Genomic DNA, 17,424 nt, shown 5'->3' on the forward strand with positions numbered 1-17,424 from the left:
GTCGTGCCCCCGACCCACTGTAGTACTTGAGCTCGCCTACCCGGGGACCCTTCAAAGCCAAAGCTCCGGTCCCCGACGCTTGAAGGCTACGACTCTCTTCTTCACCAACTCTGTCCTCAGGGGGGTGGGGCTCCAGCCAAGATCACTGAGCGGCAAGAGCAGCGGTGGCCGCTGGAGGTGAGTCTGGGGTGGGAGGTGTCCCTTGGACCGTGTGCAGACCGAAGTTCCGGAATGCTGGACCCGTGCTTGCGCCGGGACAGTGCGGAGGGTCGACATTTGGGTGCGGAGCTGAGTCGGGGTGGACTTTGAGGAAGATGGGTCAGGAGACTGGGGGACCATGTCCTGGCGCCCCGAGTGGCGCCTGCTCCCCAGAACCACGCCTCCCAATTTCCCCGCCCCTCGGATTTTGTTTTAGACCTCTCCCAGTCCTCCGGGACTGAGTCTGGTTTACACTGGGTCGCGCTAGGGACGGAGAGACTGACTGGGGTGGAGAGAGGATATTTAACTCCTTAGGCTCTATTCCCTTCTCCTTGACCCTCTCTCCCTTTCTCGTTCGGACATCCAAGACTTTCATCCCCCAGGCTCTAACTCTCTCCCCAGCTGTCTCCTCCTGTCCCATCACCCCTGTGGATTCCTCGCCGCACTTCGGGTCCCTAAGGCAGCGAGCAGCTGAGGGTTAAGGGGGCGGAGCCGCTGCATTTTTGGGGAGTGAGCGCATCCTAGCGGCTGCCAAGAGGGGCGCCTGGCGGGGACCTCTCAAAACCCCCCAAGCAGGGGCAACAGGTGTTTCGGAAATTAGGGGTCCCGATCTTGTTCCTCGGACTCCCCACTAAAGCAGCAGATCCGCGAGGGTGCGGGGTGGAATGGGGTCCGCAGGAGAGGAAGGTCTGGAGGGGGTGGGGCGGAGTGGGAGGGGCGCCCGGAGAAGGCATACGAAGACCCAGGCGCTCTTAACCATCCCCCTACGCCCTTCTCTGCATGTCTCTCTCTCTGCCTCCCCCCTTTCCGTTTCTTCTCCCAGACAGGTGAAGTAGAAAGAGAAAACTAAGAAATCAGCGCAGCCGGAGGGGGCATCTGTGTGGATGGGATGGGGACGCCAGGGGAGGGGCTGGGCCGCTGCTCCCATGCCCTGATCCGGGGGGTCCCGGAGAGCCTGGCGTCGGGGGAGGGTGCAGCAGCTGGCCTCCCAGCTCTGGACCTAGCCAAAGCTCAGAGGGAACATGGGGTGCTGGGGGGTAAGCTGAGGCAGCGATTGGGGCTGCAACTAGTAGAACTGCCTCCTGAAGAGTCGCTGCCGCTGGGACCGCTGCTCGGTGACACCGCCGTGATCCAAGGGGATACGGCTCTAATCACGCGGCCCTGGAGCCCCGCCCGCAGGCCGGAGGTGAGCACCTGGGCACGGGTTCGAGTAGGGGGAAAGAAGGATCTGGACATCCCGAGCTTTAGGGAAGAATGGGGGTGGAAATATCTGCTTCGCTCCCTCTTCTCCTGCCCTAAGGTCGATGGAGTCCGCAAAGCCCTCCAGGACCTGGGGCTCCGAATTGTGGAGATGGGGGACGAGAACGCAACGCTGGATGGCACTGATGTTCTCTTCACCGGTGAGGCTGGGGTGCCTGCGCCCTGGGGCTTGGTACAGGGAGGCTGACTTTGGGAGAATGGGCCACGTCGAGCCTTGTTTCCAACTCACTCGTGCCTCATACCTCGACGACCTCCCTGGGCTCAGGCCGGGAGTTTTTCGTAGGCCTCTCCAAGTGGACCAATCACCGAGGAGCTGAGATCGTGGCGGACACGTTCCGGGTTAGGAGCGGGGGTGGGAGTAGGGGGAGTCGGGGGTGGATGGGGTCGCAGGGACCTGGGCGGAGAGGGGAGGGGAGGGACTAGGGGGCTGAGGAGGAAGTGGCTGAGAGTAGCCTGTGTTTAGGCTATCCCCGTCATTGAATACTTTCCCTTGTTCCCTCTAGGACTTTGCCGTCTCCACGGTGCCCGTCACAAGCACCTCCCACCTGCGTGGCCTCTGCGGTATGGGGGGACCCCGCACCGTGGTGGCGGGTTCCAGCGAAGCTGCCCAAAAAGCTGTCAGGGTGAGAAGGAGTGGGGCTGGGGTGGGGCAAGTTGGGGGCCAGCCAACGACAGTGGGCGTGGCTCTAGGCCCAGGAGGCGGGGAGCAGGGCAGCTCTGAGAATTAGCTCCAACTCCTACCCTCACTGTGCTGTCCATCTATGTGAGAAAACAAGTTACTATAAGCCGGACAGGCAGCTGGAACACCGAGAAACAGGGACAATTAACATCGTCTTCCGGGGTTTCACGAAATTCTGTGCTGCTGCTGCGGCTAAGTCGCTTCAGTCGTGTCCGACTCTGTGTGACCCCAGAGACGGCAGCTCACTAGGCTTCCCCGTCCCTGGGATTCTCCAGGCAAGAACACTGGAGTGGGTTGCTATTTCCTTCTCCAATGCATGAAAGTGAAAAGTGAAAGTGAAGTTGCTCAGTCATGTCTGACTCTTAGCGACCCCATGGACTGCAGCCTACCAGGCTCCTCCATCCATGGGATTTTCCAGGCAAGAGTACTGGAGTGGGGTGCCATTGAAGGGCATCTAATCTGTGTCTTGAAGGATGGATAGGATCGACGGGTGGGATCTGGAGTAGCAGAGAAGTGGATAGCAGGTGGAAAGAACTGCCTGTGAGTCCCAGGTGGAAATTAGCAAAGTTAATTAAAGCACTCAGTGTCTGACACATAGTAACTGACATGTGATTGCTGTTATTATTATTCCACAATAATGTGACTCTGTCCCCCGCCCTTAGCGGTGGTAGGGCAGCAAGACTCAGTTGTGGAGAGGCTGAGCCTTGAGTGTTTCCTGTCTCTTCTCCCCCAAGGCAATGGCAGTGTTGACTGATCACCCCTATGCCTCCCTGACCCTCCCGGATGACGCAGCAGCTGACTGTCTCTTTCTGCGTCCTGGGCAGCCCGGCCTGCCCCCTTTCCTCCTGCACCGGGGAGGCGGGGACCTGCCCAACAGCCAAGAGGTGAGAGAAGGCAGGAGCTCCACCACCACCCCCCAACCAGAGAAATGGGGCTCAGGCCTTCCTTGTGGGAGGAAGAAGGGGTGCCTTTTCTAGAAGCCCAAGTGGGGCCCTGTGAGCTGGCTGAAAGGGGGCCCCGCCTGTGGGTCTTGGGGACTCACTCCCTTCTCCCCACACGCTGTCCTCCCTGCAGGCACTGCAGAAGCTCTCTGACGTCACCCTCGTACCTGTGTCCTGTTCAGAACTGGAGAAGGCCGGCGCTGGGCTCAGTTCCCTCTGCCTGGTGCTCAGCACACGCCCCCACAACTGAGAGCCCAGCCCGGGGGTTCTGGCTGACCAGGGGTAGAATGGCATAGGAGTAGAAGGGGAAGGAAAGTTAGATAGAGGATGGTGATTAGGCAGTAGTGGGGAGAGGGCCCCATATAGAGGAGGGCAGAGTGAGAAAAAGGACAGAGGCCACTGGGTGAGTCGTCTCCTCAAGAACTAATAAAATAGAACTGACCTTTTAGACTGGACTGAGACTGGTGTCTTACTGGAGCAGAAGGACAAGGGCAGGACTGAAACCCCAGGTTGGGATTAGTACTGGGGAGGAGACCTCCTTCATTCATCAAACCTTCACTCTGCACACACTGACCTATTGTCCAGCCCTATTGTGGGGGCTTGGGTACAAGATGGACAGGAAAGAATTTCTCTTGTGGGGAGCATGTACAGGGCAGAGAAGAGAAAATATGAGTGAGTCATTCACTGAATTTATCTAAATGTCAGATGATTCAGAGACTTGGAGATCAACAGCCCATCCCCGAGCTAATAGGAGGAAATGACATTTCCAGGGACATTCATTTTCATTCATTTACCGAGGCTTAGCAGTGAGAGAAAAAGGCTCAGTCTCCTGATATCAGGGAACTCACAGTACATGAAAATTTCTTATAAATTGAAATACAGGTTGTAATGGAACAATTCACAGGAGGCTGTTGCTGTGAGAGAAATAAGGGGCTCCAGAGAGCATCAAAGTATATGCAGGAGTGGGCCAAGAGGGTCAGAAATAGCTTCCCAGAAAAGACTGCATTTGAACTGAGTCCTGAGGATAAATAAGAATTAGCCAGGCGCATGGTGAGGAGGAGACAAAGGGTAACCCAGGAAGAAGGAACTGCACTGGGCACGGGCATATTTGTGGGCTGGGGAGAATTTCTCAAAGGCTGTCATGTTCCAGGCATCGAGTGACAGAGATAAGCCTGGAGAATAAGTAAAGTACTGTAGCACCTTGAAACCAAGGCTAAGGGCCAGAACTGAAATACAGCTGAAATGTAGGCGGTCGGGAGGTTAGCATTCGGGGAGACTCTGGTTTCAGCGAGGAGAGCAAGGGCAGGAGAATGAGATGAGGCTATGGGAAATCCAGGGGGGAACTGAAGAGAGTACACTCAGGTGGCAGTGCCGGACATGAAAAGGGTATGGATTTGACAGCGACATTAAAACAGAAAGACAGGACTTGGTTTATCATATGGGAATGAGAGGAAGGAGGTTACATGACTCCCAGTTTCTGGCTTGGGCAACAGGGTTGATCAAGAGAAGATGCATGGGAGGGAGGATTAAATAAGTGGCTTGGGAGATGACAGTGCATTGGCTTTTGGACCCGCTGTGTGCAAAATGCCTAGGGTCAGCCAGGCAGGAATGTCTGAGGGATAGTTTGGAAATCTATCAGAGATGGGAACTGGAAGGAATTCTGGGTGTTGTTTGCAGAGTTAAAGTAAAGGCTAAGGACTGGCTGTGGATGACAGCATCCTAGAAGAGGGAGAAAAGCAGATATTAAAAAGACAAACCTGAAATGGTGGGAATACTGTGGGAATAGGGAGGAAGGAAACAGAGTCCAGGAGAAAGACACCAATGTTAAAGAAAAACAGAGCTTAAATGGAGCAATCAAAGGTCAAGCCAGATGAATGCTAACAAAACATCTAGTGGGTGTGGCTATTAATACATCACTGGCAATCTCATGGAGACCAGGTGAGTAGCAGGAGTGAAGGAAAAAATGGAAGAGACAGGTGTAGGCCCTTGGTTCAAAGAGCTCGACTGTGAAGAGAAGTGAAGAGATAGGAAAACAATCTAGGAGTTGCTGGTGTCTTAAGGTGGTTAAACGGGTGTGAGAGACAGGGGTAAGGAAGGACCAAGATCAGCAGCAGAGATAGCCTGGAACCTAGGTCTCTCAACTCCCAGTCTAGTGCTCATTTCTATCCCATGGTGCCTTCCTTTGCCAGGTGAAGGGCCAAGAAGGGGAGGGGTGTAATGGAGATCTGGGAGCCCCCAGCTTGTGAGGTTTGCTGTAAAGGCTTCCCTTCAAACTACAACAGCATAGATGGTGGAGGCATCAGCAGGGACCACTGGGGACAGTCGGCTGGAACTTCTGAGGGCCATATGATCCAGGTCTGCGTAGAGCAGGCTCTGAAAGGTGGGGAGGAAGGCAGGAGAGTCTCAGAAGTCTGACTCCCCTGGGTATCCAGGCCTCTCTCCTCGTCCACTAGACTCAAGGATTCTGGCCAGCCCCCATCCCGTTCCCAAGCCCTTACCGGCTCCTGATCCAGGTCCCCTGGCATCTTGGGCTCTTCCTCCTCTTCTGGCCTCTGGGGCTCTGCTTTCACGAGTGGAACTATGTGGGGGGGACAGAGCTGAAGGATTGAGAGAAGGTGACCAACTTGTCTGCTCCCAGCAAGGGCTCAGACTCAAGTACTGGGTGGGGAATGTGCAGAGAAGGAAAACTGCAGGGGAGTTAGTCTCACCAAATCTGGGGGTTGGTTCAGGCGGATGAGGGGGCGAGCGCCTGTAAAGGATGGGTAAGAGTCTTTGAGAAGCACTAACCTTGTCTTGCTTCGTTCTGGGCACCCCCCCCAACCCCTCCCCCACGCGCCAACAACGACCCAGCCAGTTTCAGGCTCTGACTGGGCGAAAACAACGTAAGTTCAACCCCCACAGATACATCAACCCACGTGTGGAGCCTGCTCTGCCTCCAGCTTCGCCTCCTTAGCTAGGGCTCCACCCACCAGCCTTTGGCCTCGCCCCCCACTTCTAACCTCCCCCACTCATCTCCAAACCACACCTGATCTAGCTTTGGTCTGCGAAAGTTCTGGGCCTGCCCCTCGCTCCTCGGGTCAAGACCCTTTCAATCAGGCTCTGCCCCTTGTGCTCACCTGCGCCTCCAGCAGGCCCAGCCCAATACTCCAAGGCCCAGCACCAGCCCAGCGCCCAGCAGCGGGATCAGAATCTGGGAATACGACGACCCTGGGGGATGGTTGGAAGCGGGGTGGGAGTGGTTGATGCCGAGGTCAGGGGGCACAGAGCGCTAGCCGCACCGCACCTCCCCACCCCCACCCCAGGAACCCCCAGCCGAGGCCTCTCACCCTGCTGGGGACGTGTGTCAGAGTTAGGTCCCCTGCGCATGAAGACATAGACCTACCCAGAGCTTTGCAGTAGGCCCGGTCTCCCAGCACATGAAGCTCCGTACGGCTCTCCTCCTCTTGGCGACCCTTGCAGATAAAGGTGCCAGAATCCCCCGCACTCAAGAGCAGCTCCAGTCGCCGGATACCAAGGTCCAGGGCATTTATGCGGCCAGCAAAGGGCTGGGCGGGAGGCACGGTGGGGGTCCCGCTCGGTGAGGCCCACAGGATCGGGCGGCGTCCTTTGGACAGGCCTTTGCAGGCCGGGAATCTAGGTGCCCAGACCCAACGGGTAGGTTGCGAGACCCCTATGCAGGAGAGATTCACCCGGTCCCCGGGGTGGCCGTTCAGTGAAGCTATGGGAGGCCAGAGGCGATGGTTAAGGCAAGACTATAGGGCAACACGACCCTCCCACTTAGTCTGATGGCTCTCCCATGCTGTCTTGCCATCCTGGATCTTCCCATTTACATCTCACCCTCCTGTCGCCCCTTCCTCCCCCCTCAGTCTTTCCTCCCGCCATTGCAACTTTACTGAGATGGCTTACCCCCTGGATCCCCCAGGGCCCTCGACAGCAGCAGCAGCGGCAGCAGCTGCAGAACCAGGGTCATGGCTGGGATGTGGTGGGAAGAGGAGGGCAGTGAATCAGCGGAGGAGACCGGAGGGAAATCAAAGGGGGGTGGAGGGGGAGACCGCGGGTCTGGGGGCACTGATAAGGGGTGGGGGAGGGGCCACAGCTGCCCAGATCCCTCTGGGAATCCTCAGAGGCAAGTTCACAGCCCTTAACCAGTGCTCACTTAAAATTCATGCTAGGGTCCTTTACACAAGCACTTGAGCAGTCGTCAACTCTTGCAGCATAGCAGTTGCGAGGAGCACCAGGATTTCTGGATTCTGGCCGTCTGAATTCAAATCTTGATTTCATTATCTACTAGCTGCGAGATGTGCACAAGTCACTTCTGTGAGCCTGTTTGCTCATCTGTAAAATGGGTGTAAAGGCACCTACCTCAGAGTATTTGGAGAATAAATCAAATAATACATGGAAAACACCTAGAACAATGGCTGAGTCATAGGAGCACTATGTGCTTGCCATTGTGACTACTCCTATTCCTATTTTAGCTGCTACCTCACCTCTCTATGCCCATTCTGTCCCTCCTGGCCCAAGGAGCCGCACCCAGCTGAGCAGGTTTTGGCTGGAGCAGATGCACAGCCCCACACCCTCGGCCTTTACTGCACCAGAGGAACCAAGGCCAGGCCAAACCCAAGTGGAGCCAGGGCAAGGTCCTGAGAATCTTCAGGGGTCCTGAGGCAACCCCTCCTTAACAGGCAGCTCCAGCCCTTGCCTCTGCTGCTATGACATCACACAAACTCATGATGACATCACAAACCCTACTCCTTCATCCTGTGGCTGAGCAGGGCTTGGGGAAATAAAGTGGGGGCTGAAGTGAGATGAATTTGATGCTTAATTCCTGCCTACATGCCCCTACCAATGCTCCCCAGGAACTAAAATTTGGTGCAGCTGGGGCTGCACCCCATTGTCCATTTCCCAGGAACCAGGAGATGCTCCTACCACCCAAGCCACTATAACATCACAGGGGCCTTTAGTGATACTTCTCCAGAGGATTAGGCAGACAGAGATGTTACTCCTGGGGGCCAGGAGGGTGTGTCTTAGACGGAAACCAAGAAGCAAAATGGAGTTAGTCACTGCTGCACCTGCCCTCCCCATACCTGTCTCTTCCCATCCCCATCCCACTCCTCCACTGGGTCCTGCTTAGCCCCTCCCTAAATGGGGAAGGAGGAGCCACCAGAGGCCAGGGAGGGAGGGACTGTTGTGATTATAAGCTCCAAAAAGGCCACTCAAGTCCCAAACGGATAGCCAGATCCCTGAAGTCCTGCTCTGTCGGCTGCTGCCGTTCTCATGACCCTCACCATGAGAGCCCTTCTCCTGCTCTCCTTGTCTGCTCTGCTCTGCTGGGTCTCAGGTGAGCCCCTGGGGCCCCTCAGGATGTGGTTCACCTGGTCAGGATTTTTAAACCCTGCCCCAGCCACTGTCCTACAGTACCCATGGATCCCAAGCGCCCTCAGACCCAACTGGCTCGGCTCTCCTGTGCCCCTGTGACAGGGTCCTTGCTCTGTTCTCCCCCATCTCCATCCTTCAGCCTCTTCCCCACCTCCAAAACCCACTCTTCTAACTGCCCAGGGTTACAGGTTCCTGGTTCCCCAGTTCTCATAAACTCTCATATCCAGTTCCCCTTCTAACCCCACTCCAGGATCCAGTTTACCTGCTTTCTCCTCTCTCCACCTGCACTCAGCCAGGGTGTCCTCCCAGAAACCTAGGCATCTGGCTGGGGCTTCTTTTGCCACCCATCCTCCCATCTACTCCATCAGGGACTTTGTGCTCTGTCCCTCAAGCAGTGGTCTTTCCTAGATCCCCTCCCTGCCCTGCTCCCAACTGGGGTGCATACTTCCAGGGACACAAGCTCTGTGGAGGATTCCAGGGAGCCAGGGAGATTGCCCTGCCTTCTAGGGAGAGAGTGTCAAGGTTGCTCACCCCCAGGATGAGGTGGGTTTCACTGAGAGGTGATCACCAGGCTCCTCCACCCATGGCCTGAACTCTTCCTTCTCTTAAACCTTGAATCAGATGTGGCAGGAACCTTGGGCCCCTCAGGCAACCTTGGGGGTGCCGCCTTCTGCGCTCATCCTTTCCATTTTGGTAAAGTGCTCAGATCTATTCTGATGATCTGCCTCTCAGATACTACTCCTTTCTGTCGGAGACCTACCAGGGTGGGAGGATTTATTTTGAGTCTGCTTTCTCTTCCCACACCCTTGGCAGCCCCAGGAGGTAAAGAATGCTTTGCTTAACTGGCCCAGCCAGGTGGCTTTCTTGCCCGCCTTAAGCTCCAAGCCATTCCTGCAAGTGTTGTAACCTCCACGATTGATTTTTTTACTTTGAATATTTCTTCCTATTTCATCCCTTCATCTGTAACCTTCTGAATTCCTTCATCTCCTCCCTAGACACCTACACATTCCTTCCCAGTGGTAGTCTCAGATTCCATCAGTCCCCAGCCCCATTGTTGGTAACTGCCCCTCTTGACTCATCTCCAGATGGGTTGGAGTGAAGAAAGATGTTTAGGGTGTGGGCCATTCACAGACCAACTCCACCCTTACCCACTTCTACATTTCTTTTGCATCCCTTACCTGTTCTGTCCCTAGCAGACCAAACAGGTCAGAACCCCAACTTGACTGACTCCTCTCCAACCCCACCCACCAGCTTGGCTCATCCCTTGGTGAGTCATGTATTTGGTCACTTGTGTCTTCCCAGCTGATATTCGATGTCACTCCTGCTACAAGCTCCCAGTGCTGGGCTGTGTGGACCGGAAGTCCTGCCGCCTGGAACCAGGACAGCAATGCCTGACAACCCACGCATACATCGGTACCATCCCCTTCTTCAGTGGGGAGTGGGGGCCAGTGGGGGACTCTACAGCTGGGGCTGAGGTGGAACAGAGAACTACAGCAATGATAATATTTGGCCAAGGATTACTGTTTCCCAGGCCCCATCCTGTATCTTCACATGGGTTGTTTGAATTTATGTTCATGACATCCTATGATGTGGATGCTATTATTATATTGAGGAAACAGCCTCTGAAAGAGACAGGAGCAGGTCCAAAGCTTCATGGACAGCAAGCGATAGGCCCGGGTTTGGGGTGAGAGGGCAGGGTAAGGAAGTGCACAAGAAAGGTTAGACTGAGAAGAGATACAGAAGGGCAGGACCAGGGGCGGAGTTGGGAAGGATGGAAGCTTGAATGGGGTGCATGGGGTGGGGAGATGGACCCAGGCATGCCGGGTGCCTGTCTTTACTAACCTCTTTGCTCCCTCCTAACCCCAGGGAAGATGTGGGTTTTCTCCCGACTTGACTGTGGCACACCAGGAGAGCCCTGTAAGCCGGCAGTCAACCAAACCAACCAGAAGGGGGGCCTGACCTATAACACCACCTGCTGCAGCCAGGACAACTGCAATAGCCCAGCCCCGCGGCCCACGCCGGCCCTGACCCTTGTCTTCCTCACCTCCTTGGCTGGCCTTGGCCTCTGGCTATTGCACTGAGACTGGCTCCATGGCTGCCCCTCCTTCCATCTGCCTTCACCTGAGCCTCTCTTCTTGTGTCTCCATACCCTCTGCTTCCCTTTGCTCAGAAAAGCATCTCTCCAGATGCTTCATATTGCTTTAACTAGATAGCGGTCTCTCCATCCATCTTTCCACTCATACCCTCCACTCTGCTTTCCCAGAGAGACCCTTCCCATTTCCCTCGACACTACTCCAGATCCTCCATTGCTTCCAGGGAGAGCTCCCCACTTTGCTTCCTGCGCTTTCCTATGCCCTGTGTGAAGAGCAATTGGAATCTGGAATGGAGTTCTGTCCTGTCCCCAGTGAAGGCTGCCAGGAAGCACCCAATAACCTCACCGTATGAGCTGACACTTCAAATCCTGGCTCCCCATACATACCTCATCCCCATGCCCACCCCTTTCCATTTTGAGTAATAAACATGTAGAGCCGATCTATTGTGTGTTTATTGTCAGAAGATCTACTGTCAGCAGCCCCCTCCCAGGAAATAACACTCTCAGCCCCCACCCTCACCAAAGGGCCCTTCAGGGAGTTTCTCTGGGAGGCCAGGGTTGGGGTAAAGGGAGAAACAGGTTTTTCAGACCTGTCCTTTCTTCCAGTGTCTGGGGGTGGCCCAGTATTTTGAGAAACAATCTTTATCCTATATTTAGGCCACACCTGTGTTGTACTGCCAAGAAGGAGGTGCAAGCCTGACTTGCGGGCTCCTCAGAAGGGGTAGGAGAGTTGCACAGGGATGGGACCTGGGACCCTCCTTCTAGGCCTCAGTCCCTCAGGTTAGAGTCAGAGGCCTCACCTGGCCTGGCAGGTGGGGCACCAAGGCTCTGTCCTGTCAGAGTGTTTACACTTCCTTTCTCAATTCCAAATGGTCATATTGGGAGTCAAGTTGCCAATGAGGGGAAGGGGAACAAGCCCAGACAACTGGACTCACTGATTCCTGGTGGCCAGCCCAGAGCCTGCTCCCCTCAGTGATCCTTGTTGCTAAGAAAGACTCTCCCTGGCAACAAGTAGGAGTCACTTAGGGCAGATTCTCCGTTGTCCTTTGGGGTTTAGTTGGTAAGAAGTGTACCATTGTAGCTAAGTCCACTGATCCTTGATAACCCCTGAACTAGAGCCTGGATGCCCCTGTATTACCCCTTCAGCCCTCTTATCAACAAAGATGGAATTTTCCAGTCAGCTCTGGAGTGGTCGAGAGATTTTAATGGCTCATAGATCTCCTTCATTTCCTTGTTGCCTTCTCCTCCCCTGCTCCCATTACCCTCTCCAGAGTCCTGGCAAGAGCCAGGCCAGCATGGTGACTGCTGCAGCCACAATGCTCATGGGGGCTGCAGTGCTCGCCACAGCACTGTTGCACAGGTCGCCAACGCAGCAGTCCCTGTGGGTCGTATAAGTTACGTCTCCCACCACTTCTGTCTCCACTCGATTGCAATGATGGGCAGCCACGCAGGCTGGATGGTGATGAATCAAGGTCACTGAGGCTGAGAGAGAAAATGAGACTGGGATGTTGAACTCCTGGCTTGAGGACTTGCCTTCTGGGGCAGAGCAGATATGATTTCAAGGAGCCTAAAGGGATCCTCCGCCCCCCTCAAAAAACACCTCCCTGAAACCAAGTTATCACAGTTAACATGCTGACATCGTGAAGCCCTAACAGCATCCACTGAAAGGGACCAACATCACTTCTTTCCCCAAATTCAGGACCTCAGTCTAATCACAAGAAAATATCAGGTTAATCCAAGTTGCAGGACATTCTTTAAAATAACGCATCAGTACCAAATATCAGAGATCAAGTAAAAGTATCAAGATCAAGAAATACAAAGAAAAGGAAAAAAGTGTCAATATCATAGAATCAAAGGAAGACTCAGCACTGCCACAGAGAGGTGAGAACTAAGATAGGAGAGCAAAAACCAGTGGATCCTGGATCAGAAAAAGGACATGAAAGGGACAACAGGCTACATCGAGTAAGGTCTGTAGATTAGTCTTACTGACCAGTGTTATATTCTGATTTTGCTAATTGTACTGTGGTTATATGGGCTTCCCAATTGGCTCAGTGGTAGAGAATCTGTCTGCCAATGCAGGAGATGCAGAAGACGAAGATTTGATCCTTGGGTTGGGAAGATCTCCTAGAGATGGAAATGGCAACCCACTCCAGTATTCTGGCCTGGAAAATCCCATGGACAGAGGAGCCTGGTGGGCTGCAGTCCATAGGGTCACAGAGAGTCAGACACAACTGAGCGACTAAGATACTGACTACACACACACTATGGTAATATAAGACATTAACATTACAGGAAGTTGGGTAAGGATATACAGTGCTAACCTGTACTATTTTTGAATAAAATTAACTTTTCTGTCAATCTAAAATTATTTTGAAATTTAAAAAATATGACTATACATACACACATACCTCCCTGGACCTTAGTTGATGCCTCAGAGTAGAAGTTTGGTTGAATATTTCGGTCCCTACCCTCAAGGTAGAGAGCTTTTTCAACCATTTGTGAGTACATGGGCCTATGAGTCTCTTTCTGGAGGGTAAAGAGGAGGGAGGTGAGGCCACGCAGACAGCAGGCTTCCGGGGGCTCAGTGCCAGGAGCCAGAAGGGGCTCCAGGCCGCTTCATTCTGACAGCGGCACCATCTGCCCAGAGCTCGACTGAGCCTGGAAGGTTCTGGAAGCCAGAAGGACTGAAGTAGTAGGGGCTGGAGGCAGGGAGGGGCTGGGAGGAAGAGGGACACACTGAGGACTCACGGTTTCCAGGCAGTTTGGTCTGTGCCAGGTCTGGTTGGGGTTTGCGCTCCAGGAAGCCGCAGCGCTCGTCTTCTCCGCAAGTGGTCACCGTCTCTTTGCAGAGGCCGCTGGGGCCTCCACCGCAGTCATAGCATCGCATGCGGTTTCCTGGGGGGAGAGAAGACGTGCTGGATCAGGCGCTCCGGGGTGGCTGGCACAGGGCGACGGGCCTCTGTGACAGGCGCCCCGGGTGCCTCCTTACCCAAGGCAGCCCCCAGCAAGGTGCCGAGCAGGATCCCAGCAAAGAGGGGGTTCATTGCGTCTGCCTGTGTCTGTAGCGCCTCTCCCTCCCGGCCACCCCCCTCCCTGGTGTTCACTCTGCCGGCTTTTTATCCCCGTTGCCTTGGGCTTTATAGGGCAATAAAAAGGGAGGAAAGAGTCTGTCTCCCCTAGAAGGCACCGGGGCCCCAGTGGGGACAGGGAGGCCCCCCTGGGGGAGGACTCCCCAGGAGAGAAAGAGCACTCAGCATCCTCTGATGTCCCCGAATTCCTCCATCTCAGAAACACGTCTAAAACGGTGACCCCAGAACTCCTGGGGTTCCTAAGACCCTTTCAGAGAGTCCTGGACAGTCTTTCTTTTCCAGCTACATATCTGTCAGATTTTCTTCATATATTCAATCAAAATCCCAACAGGCTGAATGCAGAAGCAGATGTGAAAACCCAGCCATCTTCTATTTCTTCTGTTAAGCCCCATATTAAATAGATTCCCCAAAGGGTAAAGAAATGCCACTCTTCTCACTATACTGTTGGGAAAGACATTATTTTTCACAAAAATGTGTTTTGTTAACATGCAACAGTTTCTGACCACTGTGTGGGTCTTTCCTGGTGGCTCAGTGATAAAGAATCCCCTGCCAAAACAGGAGATGCACATTCCATCCCTGGGTGGGGAAGATCCCCTGGAGGAGGAAATGGCAACCCACTCCAGTATTCTTGCCTGGAAAATTCCATGGACAGAGGAGCCTGGAGGTTCATGGGGTCGCAAAGGGTCAGACACGACTTAGGGACTAAATAACAACAGGTTTATCGCTTTATATTTTTTTAATGAATCTGTTAAAATGTTCTGCTTTAATTTCTCATATAGCAAATATTGATATAACTTACATAATAAAAACTCTTTGGGGTATTCAGTAATTTTTGAGTGTAAAGAGGTCTTGAGAATAAAAAATGTTTTCGAAAACTTCTACTCAGTGGATACCTGTGTCTCCTGTCTCACTCCCCACCCCGTCTGCTTCTAACTCCTGGTACAGTCTGTCCTGATTCCCCAGGTGCTGACTCTTCTCCCCAGTCTCTTAAGCCCCAGTCTTCCAGACTCTACCCCCGACCCAAATCTTATCCCTGCCTTCCTTCCTAGTCTTTCTGAACCCTACCCCTGCACCAGTGGAAATACATCAGTCCCTCTGGCCTCACCCATGATTAATTATTTCCTCTAATGTAGTAAGCTGGGAGAGATAATTACGGGGTACAGATGTTGAAGCTTGGGGGATCAAAGGGATGGGCAGCTAGGTGGGGTCTGTAGCTGCGTTTGTGGGTTGGTGGGTGGGTGGGGGCTTGCTGAGTCCACACTCAAACACCACTCGAAAAACAGATCTGGGCCAGGGCTGTTTAGGAGAGTAACTTTGAGAGACTTAAATGCACAGAAGGGGAAGACAGACAAACAAAAACAAGGAGATGAAAGAGCAAAGAGCAGCTTGAGACAAGGAGAGGGAGGGAGAGGAGGAGGAGGGAAAGTGACAGACGCTGACAGACACCATTCAAAAGCGACAGACAAGCAAAGAGAAAGCTGCAAGAATAGAGAAGACCCCCAGGGCACAAGGCTCCGGTAGGAGGCAGGGAGGGTGTGAGAGCTTCGGGGCCAGGAACTCCGCTGTTTCAGGCTGTTGAGTCTGGTCCCTGTTCCGCCTCACCCTCAGATTCACTCCCTAGGTGTGTTTGTTTACTGGTCCCTCCCTGTCTCACTCAGATGCTCCAGCTCTAGGATCTCAGGGTGCAGATCACATTCTCCCAGACTCCTGAGCCCCGCCGGGTCCAGACATGGGTACCTCCAGCATCTTCCTCTGCATCCTGTTCCTTGGTGGGCCACTGGGTAAGGGTGAGCTGGAGAGTCCTGGGGGACAGGGAGCAGGGTAGGGCGGTGGTGGTGGCAGGGGTTTGTGAAGGAGCCTGAGAGCTAGGGGTAGGGGGTTGAGGGAGAGGGTGCTGACCTATGCCGAGGAGAGAGCTGTAGTGGGTTTGGAAAGAAGAGCTACTGGGAATGGTCTCGGGCCAGCCTGATGAGGTGGAATAAGAAAGATTTCCCTTCAAAGGCATTTGAGAATAACTGTCTCTTCCTTGTGGCATCTTTGACAAGCCTCTGTCTCCCCTGACCCTTACCTCACCTCTTGCTTCTTTGCTGGGCACCTTGGTCAATGTTAATTCCTATTTTCTCATCCGACTCAGCACCATCTGTTTAGTTTCTTCACTGGCACCCCCTCCTGGCTCCAGCCCGGCTTTTGTGTCATTCTCTGTGTTCACCTCTGATTCCCTTGGCTTCTGTTCATATCTGTGTATTTCTCGCATGCTCCCTGTATCCCTCGTGCCTCTCTGCCTTTTCCTTTTCGTGCGTGGTCTCCACTCCCTTCTCTGTCTCTTTTTCTACTTGCGTCTGCTTCTCCCTCCATTTCGCCACCCCCTTTTCCCCACTTTGTGTATCACCTCTGTCTGTGCAGCCCATTCCTGAATCTGGGCTGGGCCTCTCACCTGTCCTGTCTGCCTCTCCTCTGACGGATCTCCACGGACTCCACAGGTCTTGCCGCCTCCCTGGCCCAGAGACAGCTCCGCTGTTACACCTGCAACTTTGTCAAGCCCTGCTACCCTGTTCCCACCAAGTGTCAGGAGGATGAAGTTTGTGGCATCAGTATTGGTACCTCAGGTAGGAGGACTCTGGTCTGATGGATGTTCCCTAGGTCTTCCCCACTGCTATCCAATCCTGCCTTTCGTGGGACCCCACGGCCCTTGCCTCCTTCCTGCCCAGCCTCAGCTCTCCCCTCCCCCAACCACCTCTGTCCCATAGAAAAGAGTGAGGTCATCGAGCGAAAGGGCTGCCTCCCAAGGGCCGAGTGCTCCCTGCAGGGCCACACCACCTACTGGTCCCGCTCCTACACTCTTCGACACCACTGCTGCGAGCAGGACCTGTGCAACTTGGCTACCACGCCGCGCCAGCTCCCCAGCCTCCTCCTCATCACCCTGCTTGTCCTCCTGGCCAGCTTCACCTGGGGAGGCCACCAGCCTCCAGTTCAAGACTCCTCCACTGTCACTGCGGCCCTGGCAACACCTACACAGAGATCTTTGGAGATCTGCCCAAGAACCTGACTGTGTACAGAGATCTCAGATCCGTGGGCCCAACACCTTCACAGGCCCCTCCCCAAACCTGATTCCTCCAGGCATTGCTCCAGCCCCTAGCTGCCCAGAGGAACGTTCCCAGAGCCCAGCCCCATAAAGAAGATGTGCCCTAAATCCTTGGTCTTTTCTAGATGCTTGTTTCTGATGCATTCTGTAATCCCCAGCTCTCTGGCAAGGCAGGTGTTTGAAGGAGCTGTGGGTCCCAGGCAAGGGAATGGAAGGAGCATCAAGTGTGATGAGGAAGAGAGTCCTGCTAGGAAAGATTAATTTGGTAAATCAAGAAGGAAGGTTTGGGGAACTATGAAGAGTAAATGTAATAAAAGTGCTATCTGGAAGTTCAGTAACACTGCTGTGTGTGTGTGTGTGCGTGTACCTGTGCAGGCACGCGTGCTATCTCTAACAGCAAGGTAGAGCTGCTTAGCAGGTTGGGCAGGGGTGCTGGCACCTGAACCATGACTTTCACTTCATCCTCCATCTGTCGTTGGCATCCTCCTTCTTGCCAATATCTTACTTAAGCCACTGCAGCGTAAAGGTTTTTAGGTGATACCTCCAAGAACTCTTTTCTCCAGTGAAGCCCAAGCTTGAGCAGATTTCAAAGGGGCCCTCGTGGAGTGGTGAGGGTGTGGCTGAGAGGCCAGCTCCATGCTGCCTGAGACTAGGAGCACCAGCACCCTCTCCCATTCCACAAGCCCAGACTTGTCGTTCACTCATCA

General features: G+C 54.0%; 5 protein-coding genes across 10 annotated transcripts; 3 read left to right on the forward strand and 2 right to left on the reverse strand.

Moving 5' to 3' along the window:
* The first annotated feature begins 5 nt into the window (after positions 1-5).
* Positions 6-3,526, forward strand: DDAH2 (dimethylarginine dimethylaminohydrolase 2). Of its 2 annotated transcripts, none has more exons than NM_001034704.1 (7): positions 6-177; positions 1,022-1,384; positions 1,499-1,598; positions 1,724-1,797; positions 1,962-2,081; positions 2,872-3,021; positions 3,212-3,526. In NM_001034704.1, exons 2-7 carry the CDS (start codon positions 1,088-1,090, stop codon positions 3,326-3,328), a joined length of 858 nt encoding a protein of 285 aa, NP_001029876.1. In that variant the 5' UTR covers positions 6-177; positions 1,022-1,087; the 3' UTR covers positions 3,329-3,526. The 2 variants fall into 2 exon arrangements, with proteins under 2 accessions (NP_001029876.1, XP_005223736.1); XM_005223679.5 differs by lacking the exon at positions 6-177 and adding an exon at positions 203-885.
* A 300-nt stretch (positions 3,527-3,826) lies between these two features.
* MPIG6B (megakaryocyte and platelet inhibitory receptor G6b) lies at positions 3,827-10,297 on the reverse strand. 4 transcript variants are annotated; one of them, XM_059880435.1, is made up of 8 exons: positions 7,566-10,297; positions 7,235-7,413; positions 6,985-7,050; positions 6,461-6,796; positions 6,195-6,285; positions 5,787-5,827; positions 5,577-5,656; positions 3,854-5,451 (listed from the first exon to the last, which is right to left on the reverse strand). In XM_059880435.1, exons 3-8 carry the CDS (start codon positions 7,046-7,048, stop codon positions 5,347-5,349), a joined length of 717 nt encoding a protein of 238 aa, XP_059736418.1. In that variant the 5' UTR covers positions 7,049-7,050; positions 7,235-7,413; positions 7,566-10,297; the 3' UTR covers positions 3,854-5,346.
* On the forward strand, positions 8,311-10,986 carry LY6G6C (lymphocyte antigen 6 family member G6C). The gene is given in 3 exon segments (NM_001077856.1): positions 8,311-8,416; positions 9,757-9,867; positions 10,321-10,986. Coding segments are annotated over 3 exon segments (378 nt in total). The 5' UTR covers positions 8,311-8,364; the 3' UTR covers positions 10,536-10,986.
* Positions 10,987-11,730: 744 nt separating this feature from the next.
* On the reverse strand, positions 11,731-14,817 carry LY6G6D (lymphocyte antigen 6 family member G6D). Its single transcript, XM_003587697.6, has 3 exons — positions 13,536-14,817; positions 13,295-13,441; positions 11,731-12,028 (listed from the first exon to the last, which is right to left on the reverse strand). Exons 1-3 carry the CDS (start codon positions 13,588-13,590, stop codon positions 11,805-11,807), a joined length of 426 nt encoding a protein of 141 aa, XP_003587745.1. The 5' UTR covers positions 13,591-14,817; the 3' UTR covers positions 11,731-11,804.
* A 286-nt stretch (positions 14,818-15,103) lies between these two features.
* Positions 15,104-17,051, forward strand: LY6G6E (lymphocyte antigen 6 complex, locus G6E). 2 transcript variants are annotated; one of them, NM_001081520.2, is given in 4 exon segments: positions 15,104-15,152; positions 15,294-15,416; positions 16,116-16,241; positions 16,383-17,046. In NM_001081520.2, coding segments are annotated over 3 exon segments (477 nt in total). In that variant the 5' UTR covers positions 15,104-15,152; positions 15,294-15,364; the 3' UTR covers positions 16,682-17,046.
* Positions 17,052-17,424: the final 373 nt, after the last annotated feature.

The sequence above is a fragment of the Bos taurus genome, chromosome 23, assembly GCF_002263795.3.
Source record: "Bos taurus isolate L1 Dominette 01449 registration number 42190680 breed Hereford chromosome 23, ARS-UCD2.0, whole genome shotgun sequence".
Classification (NCBI taxonomy): domain Eukaryota; kingdom Metazoa; phylum Chordata; class Mammalia; order Artiodactyla; family Bovidae; genus Bos; species Bos taurus.

Coding starts and splice junctions, on each gene's coding strand:
- DDAH2 (NM_001034704.1), top strand. CDS start 1,088: ATGGGGACGCCAGGGGAGGGGCTGGGCCGCTGCTCCCATGCCCTGATC. Junction 1,385..1,498: donor GCCCCGCCCGCAGGCCGGAG/GTGAGCACCTGG, acceptor TCCTGCCCTAAG/GTCGATGGAGTCCGCAAAGC. Junction 3,022..3,211: donor ACCTGCCCAACAGCCAAGAG/GTGAGAGAAGGC, acceptor TCCTCCCTGCAG/GCACTGCAGAAGCTCTCTGA.
- MPIG6B (XM_059880435.1), bottom strand. CDS start 7,048: ATGACCCTGGTTCTGCAGCTGCTGCCGCTGCTGCTGCTGTCGAGGGCC. Junction 6,797..6,984: donor GGCCCTGGGGGATCCAGGGG/GTAAGCCATCTC, acceptor GGCCTCCCATAG/CTTCACTGAACGGCCACCCC. Junction 5,452..5,576: donor GGGACCTGGATCAGGAGCCG/GTAAGGGCTTGG, acceptor CCCACCTTTCAG/AGCCTGCTCTACGCAGACCT.
- LY6G6E (XM_024983561.1), top strand. CDS start 15,365: ATGGGTACCTCCAGCATCTTCCTCTGCATCCTGTTCCTTGGTGGGCCA. Junction 15,417..16,115: donor GTTCCTTGGTGGGCCACTGG/GTAAGGGTGAGC, acceptor CGGACTCCACAG/GTCTTGCCGCCTCCCTGGCC. Junction 16,242..16,382: donor CATCAGTATTGGTACCTCAG/GTAGGAGGACTC, acceptor TCTGTCCCATAG/AAAAGAGTGAGGTCATCGAG.
- LY6G6D (XM_003587697.6), bottom strand. CDS start 13,590: ATGAACCCCCTCTTTGCTGGGATCCTGCTCGGCACCTTGCTGGGGGCT. Junction 13,442..13,535: donor CTTGCTGGGGGCTGCCTTGG/GTAAGGAGGCAC, acceptor CTCTCCCCCCAG/GAAACCGCATGCGATGCTAT. Junction 12,029..13,294: donor GACCAAACTGCCTGGAAACC/GTGAGTCCTCAG, acceptor TTTCTCTCTCAG/CCTCAGTGACCTTGATTCAT.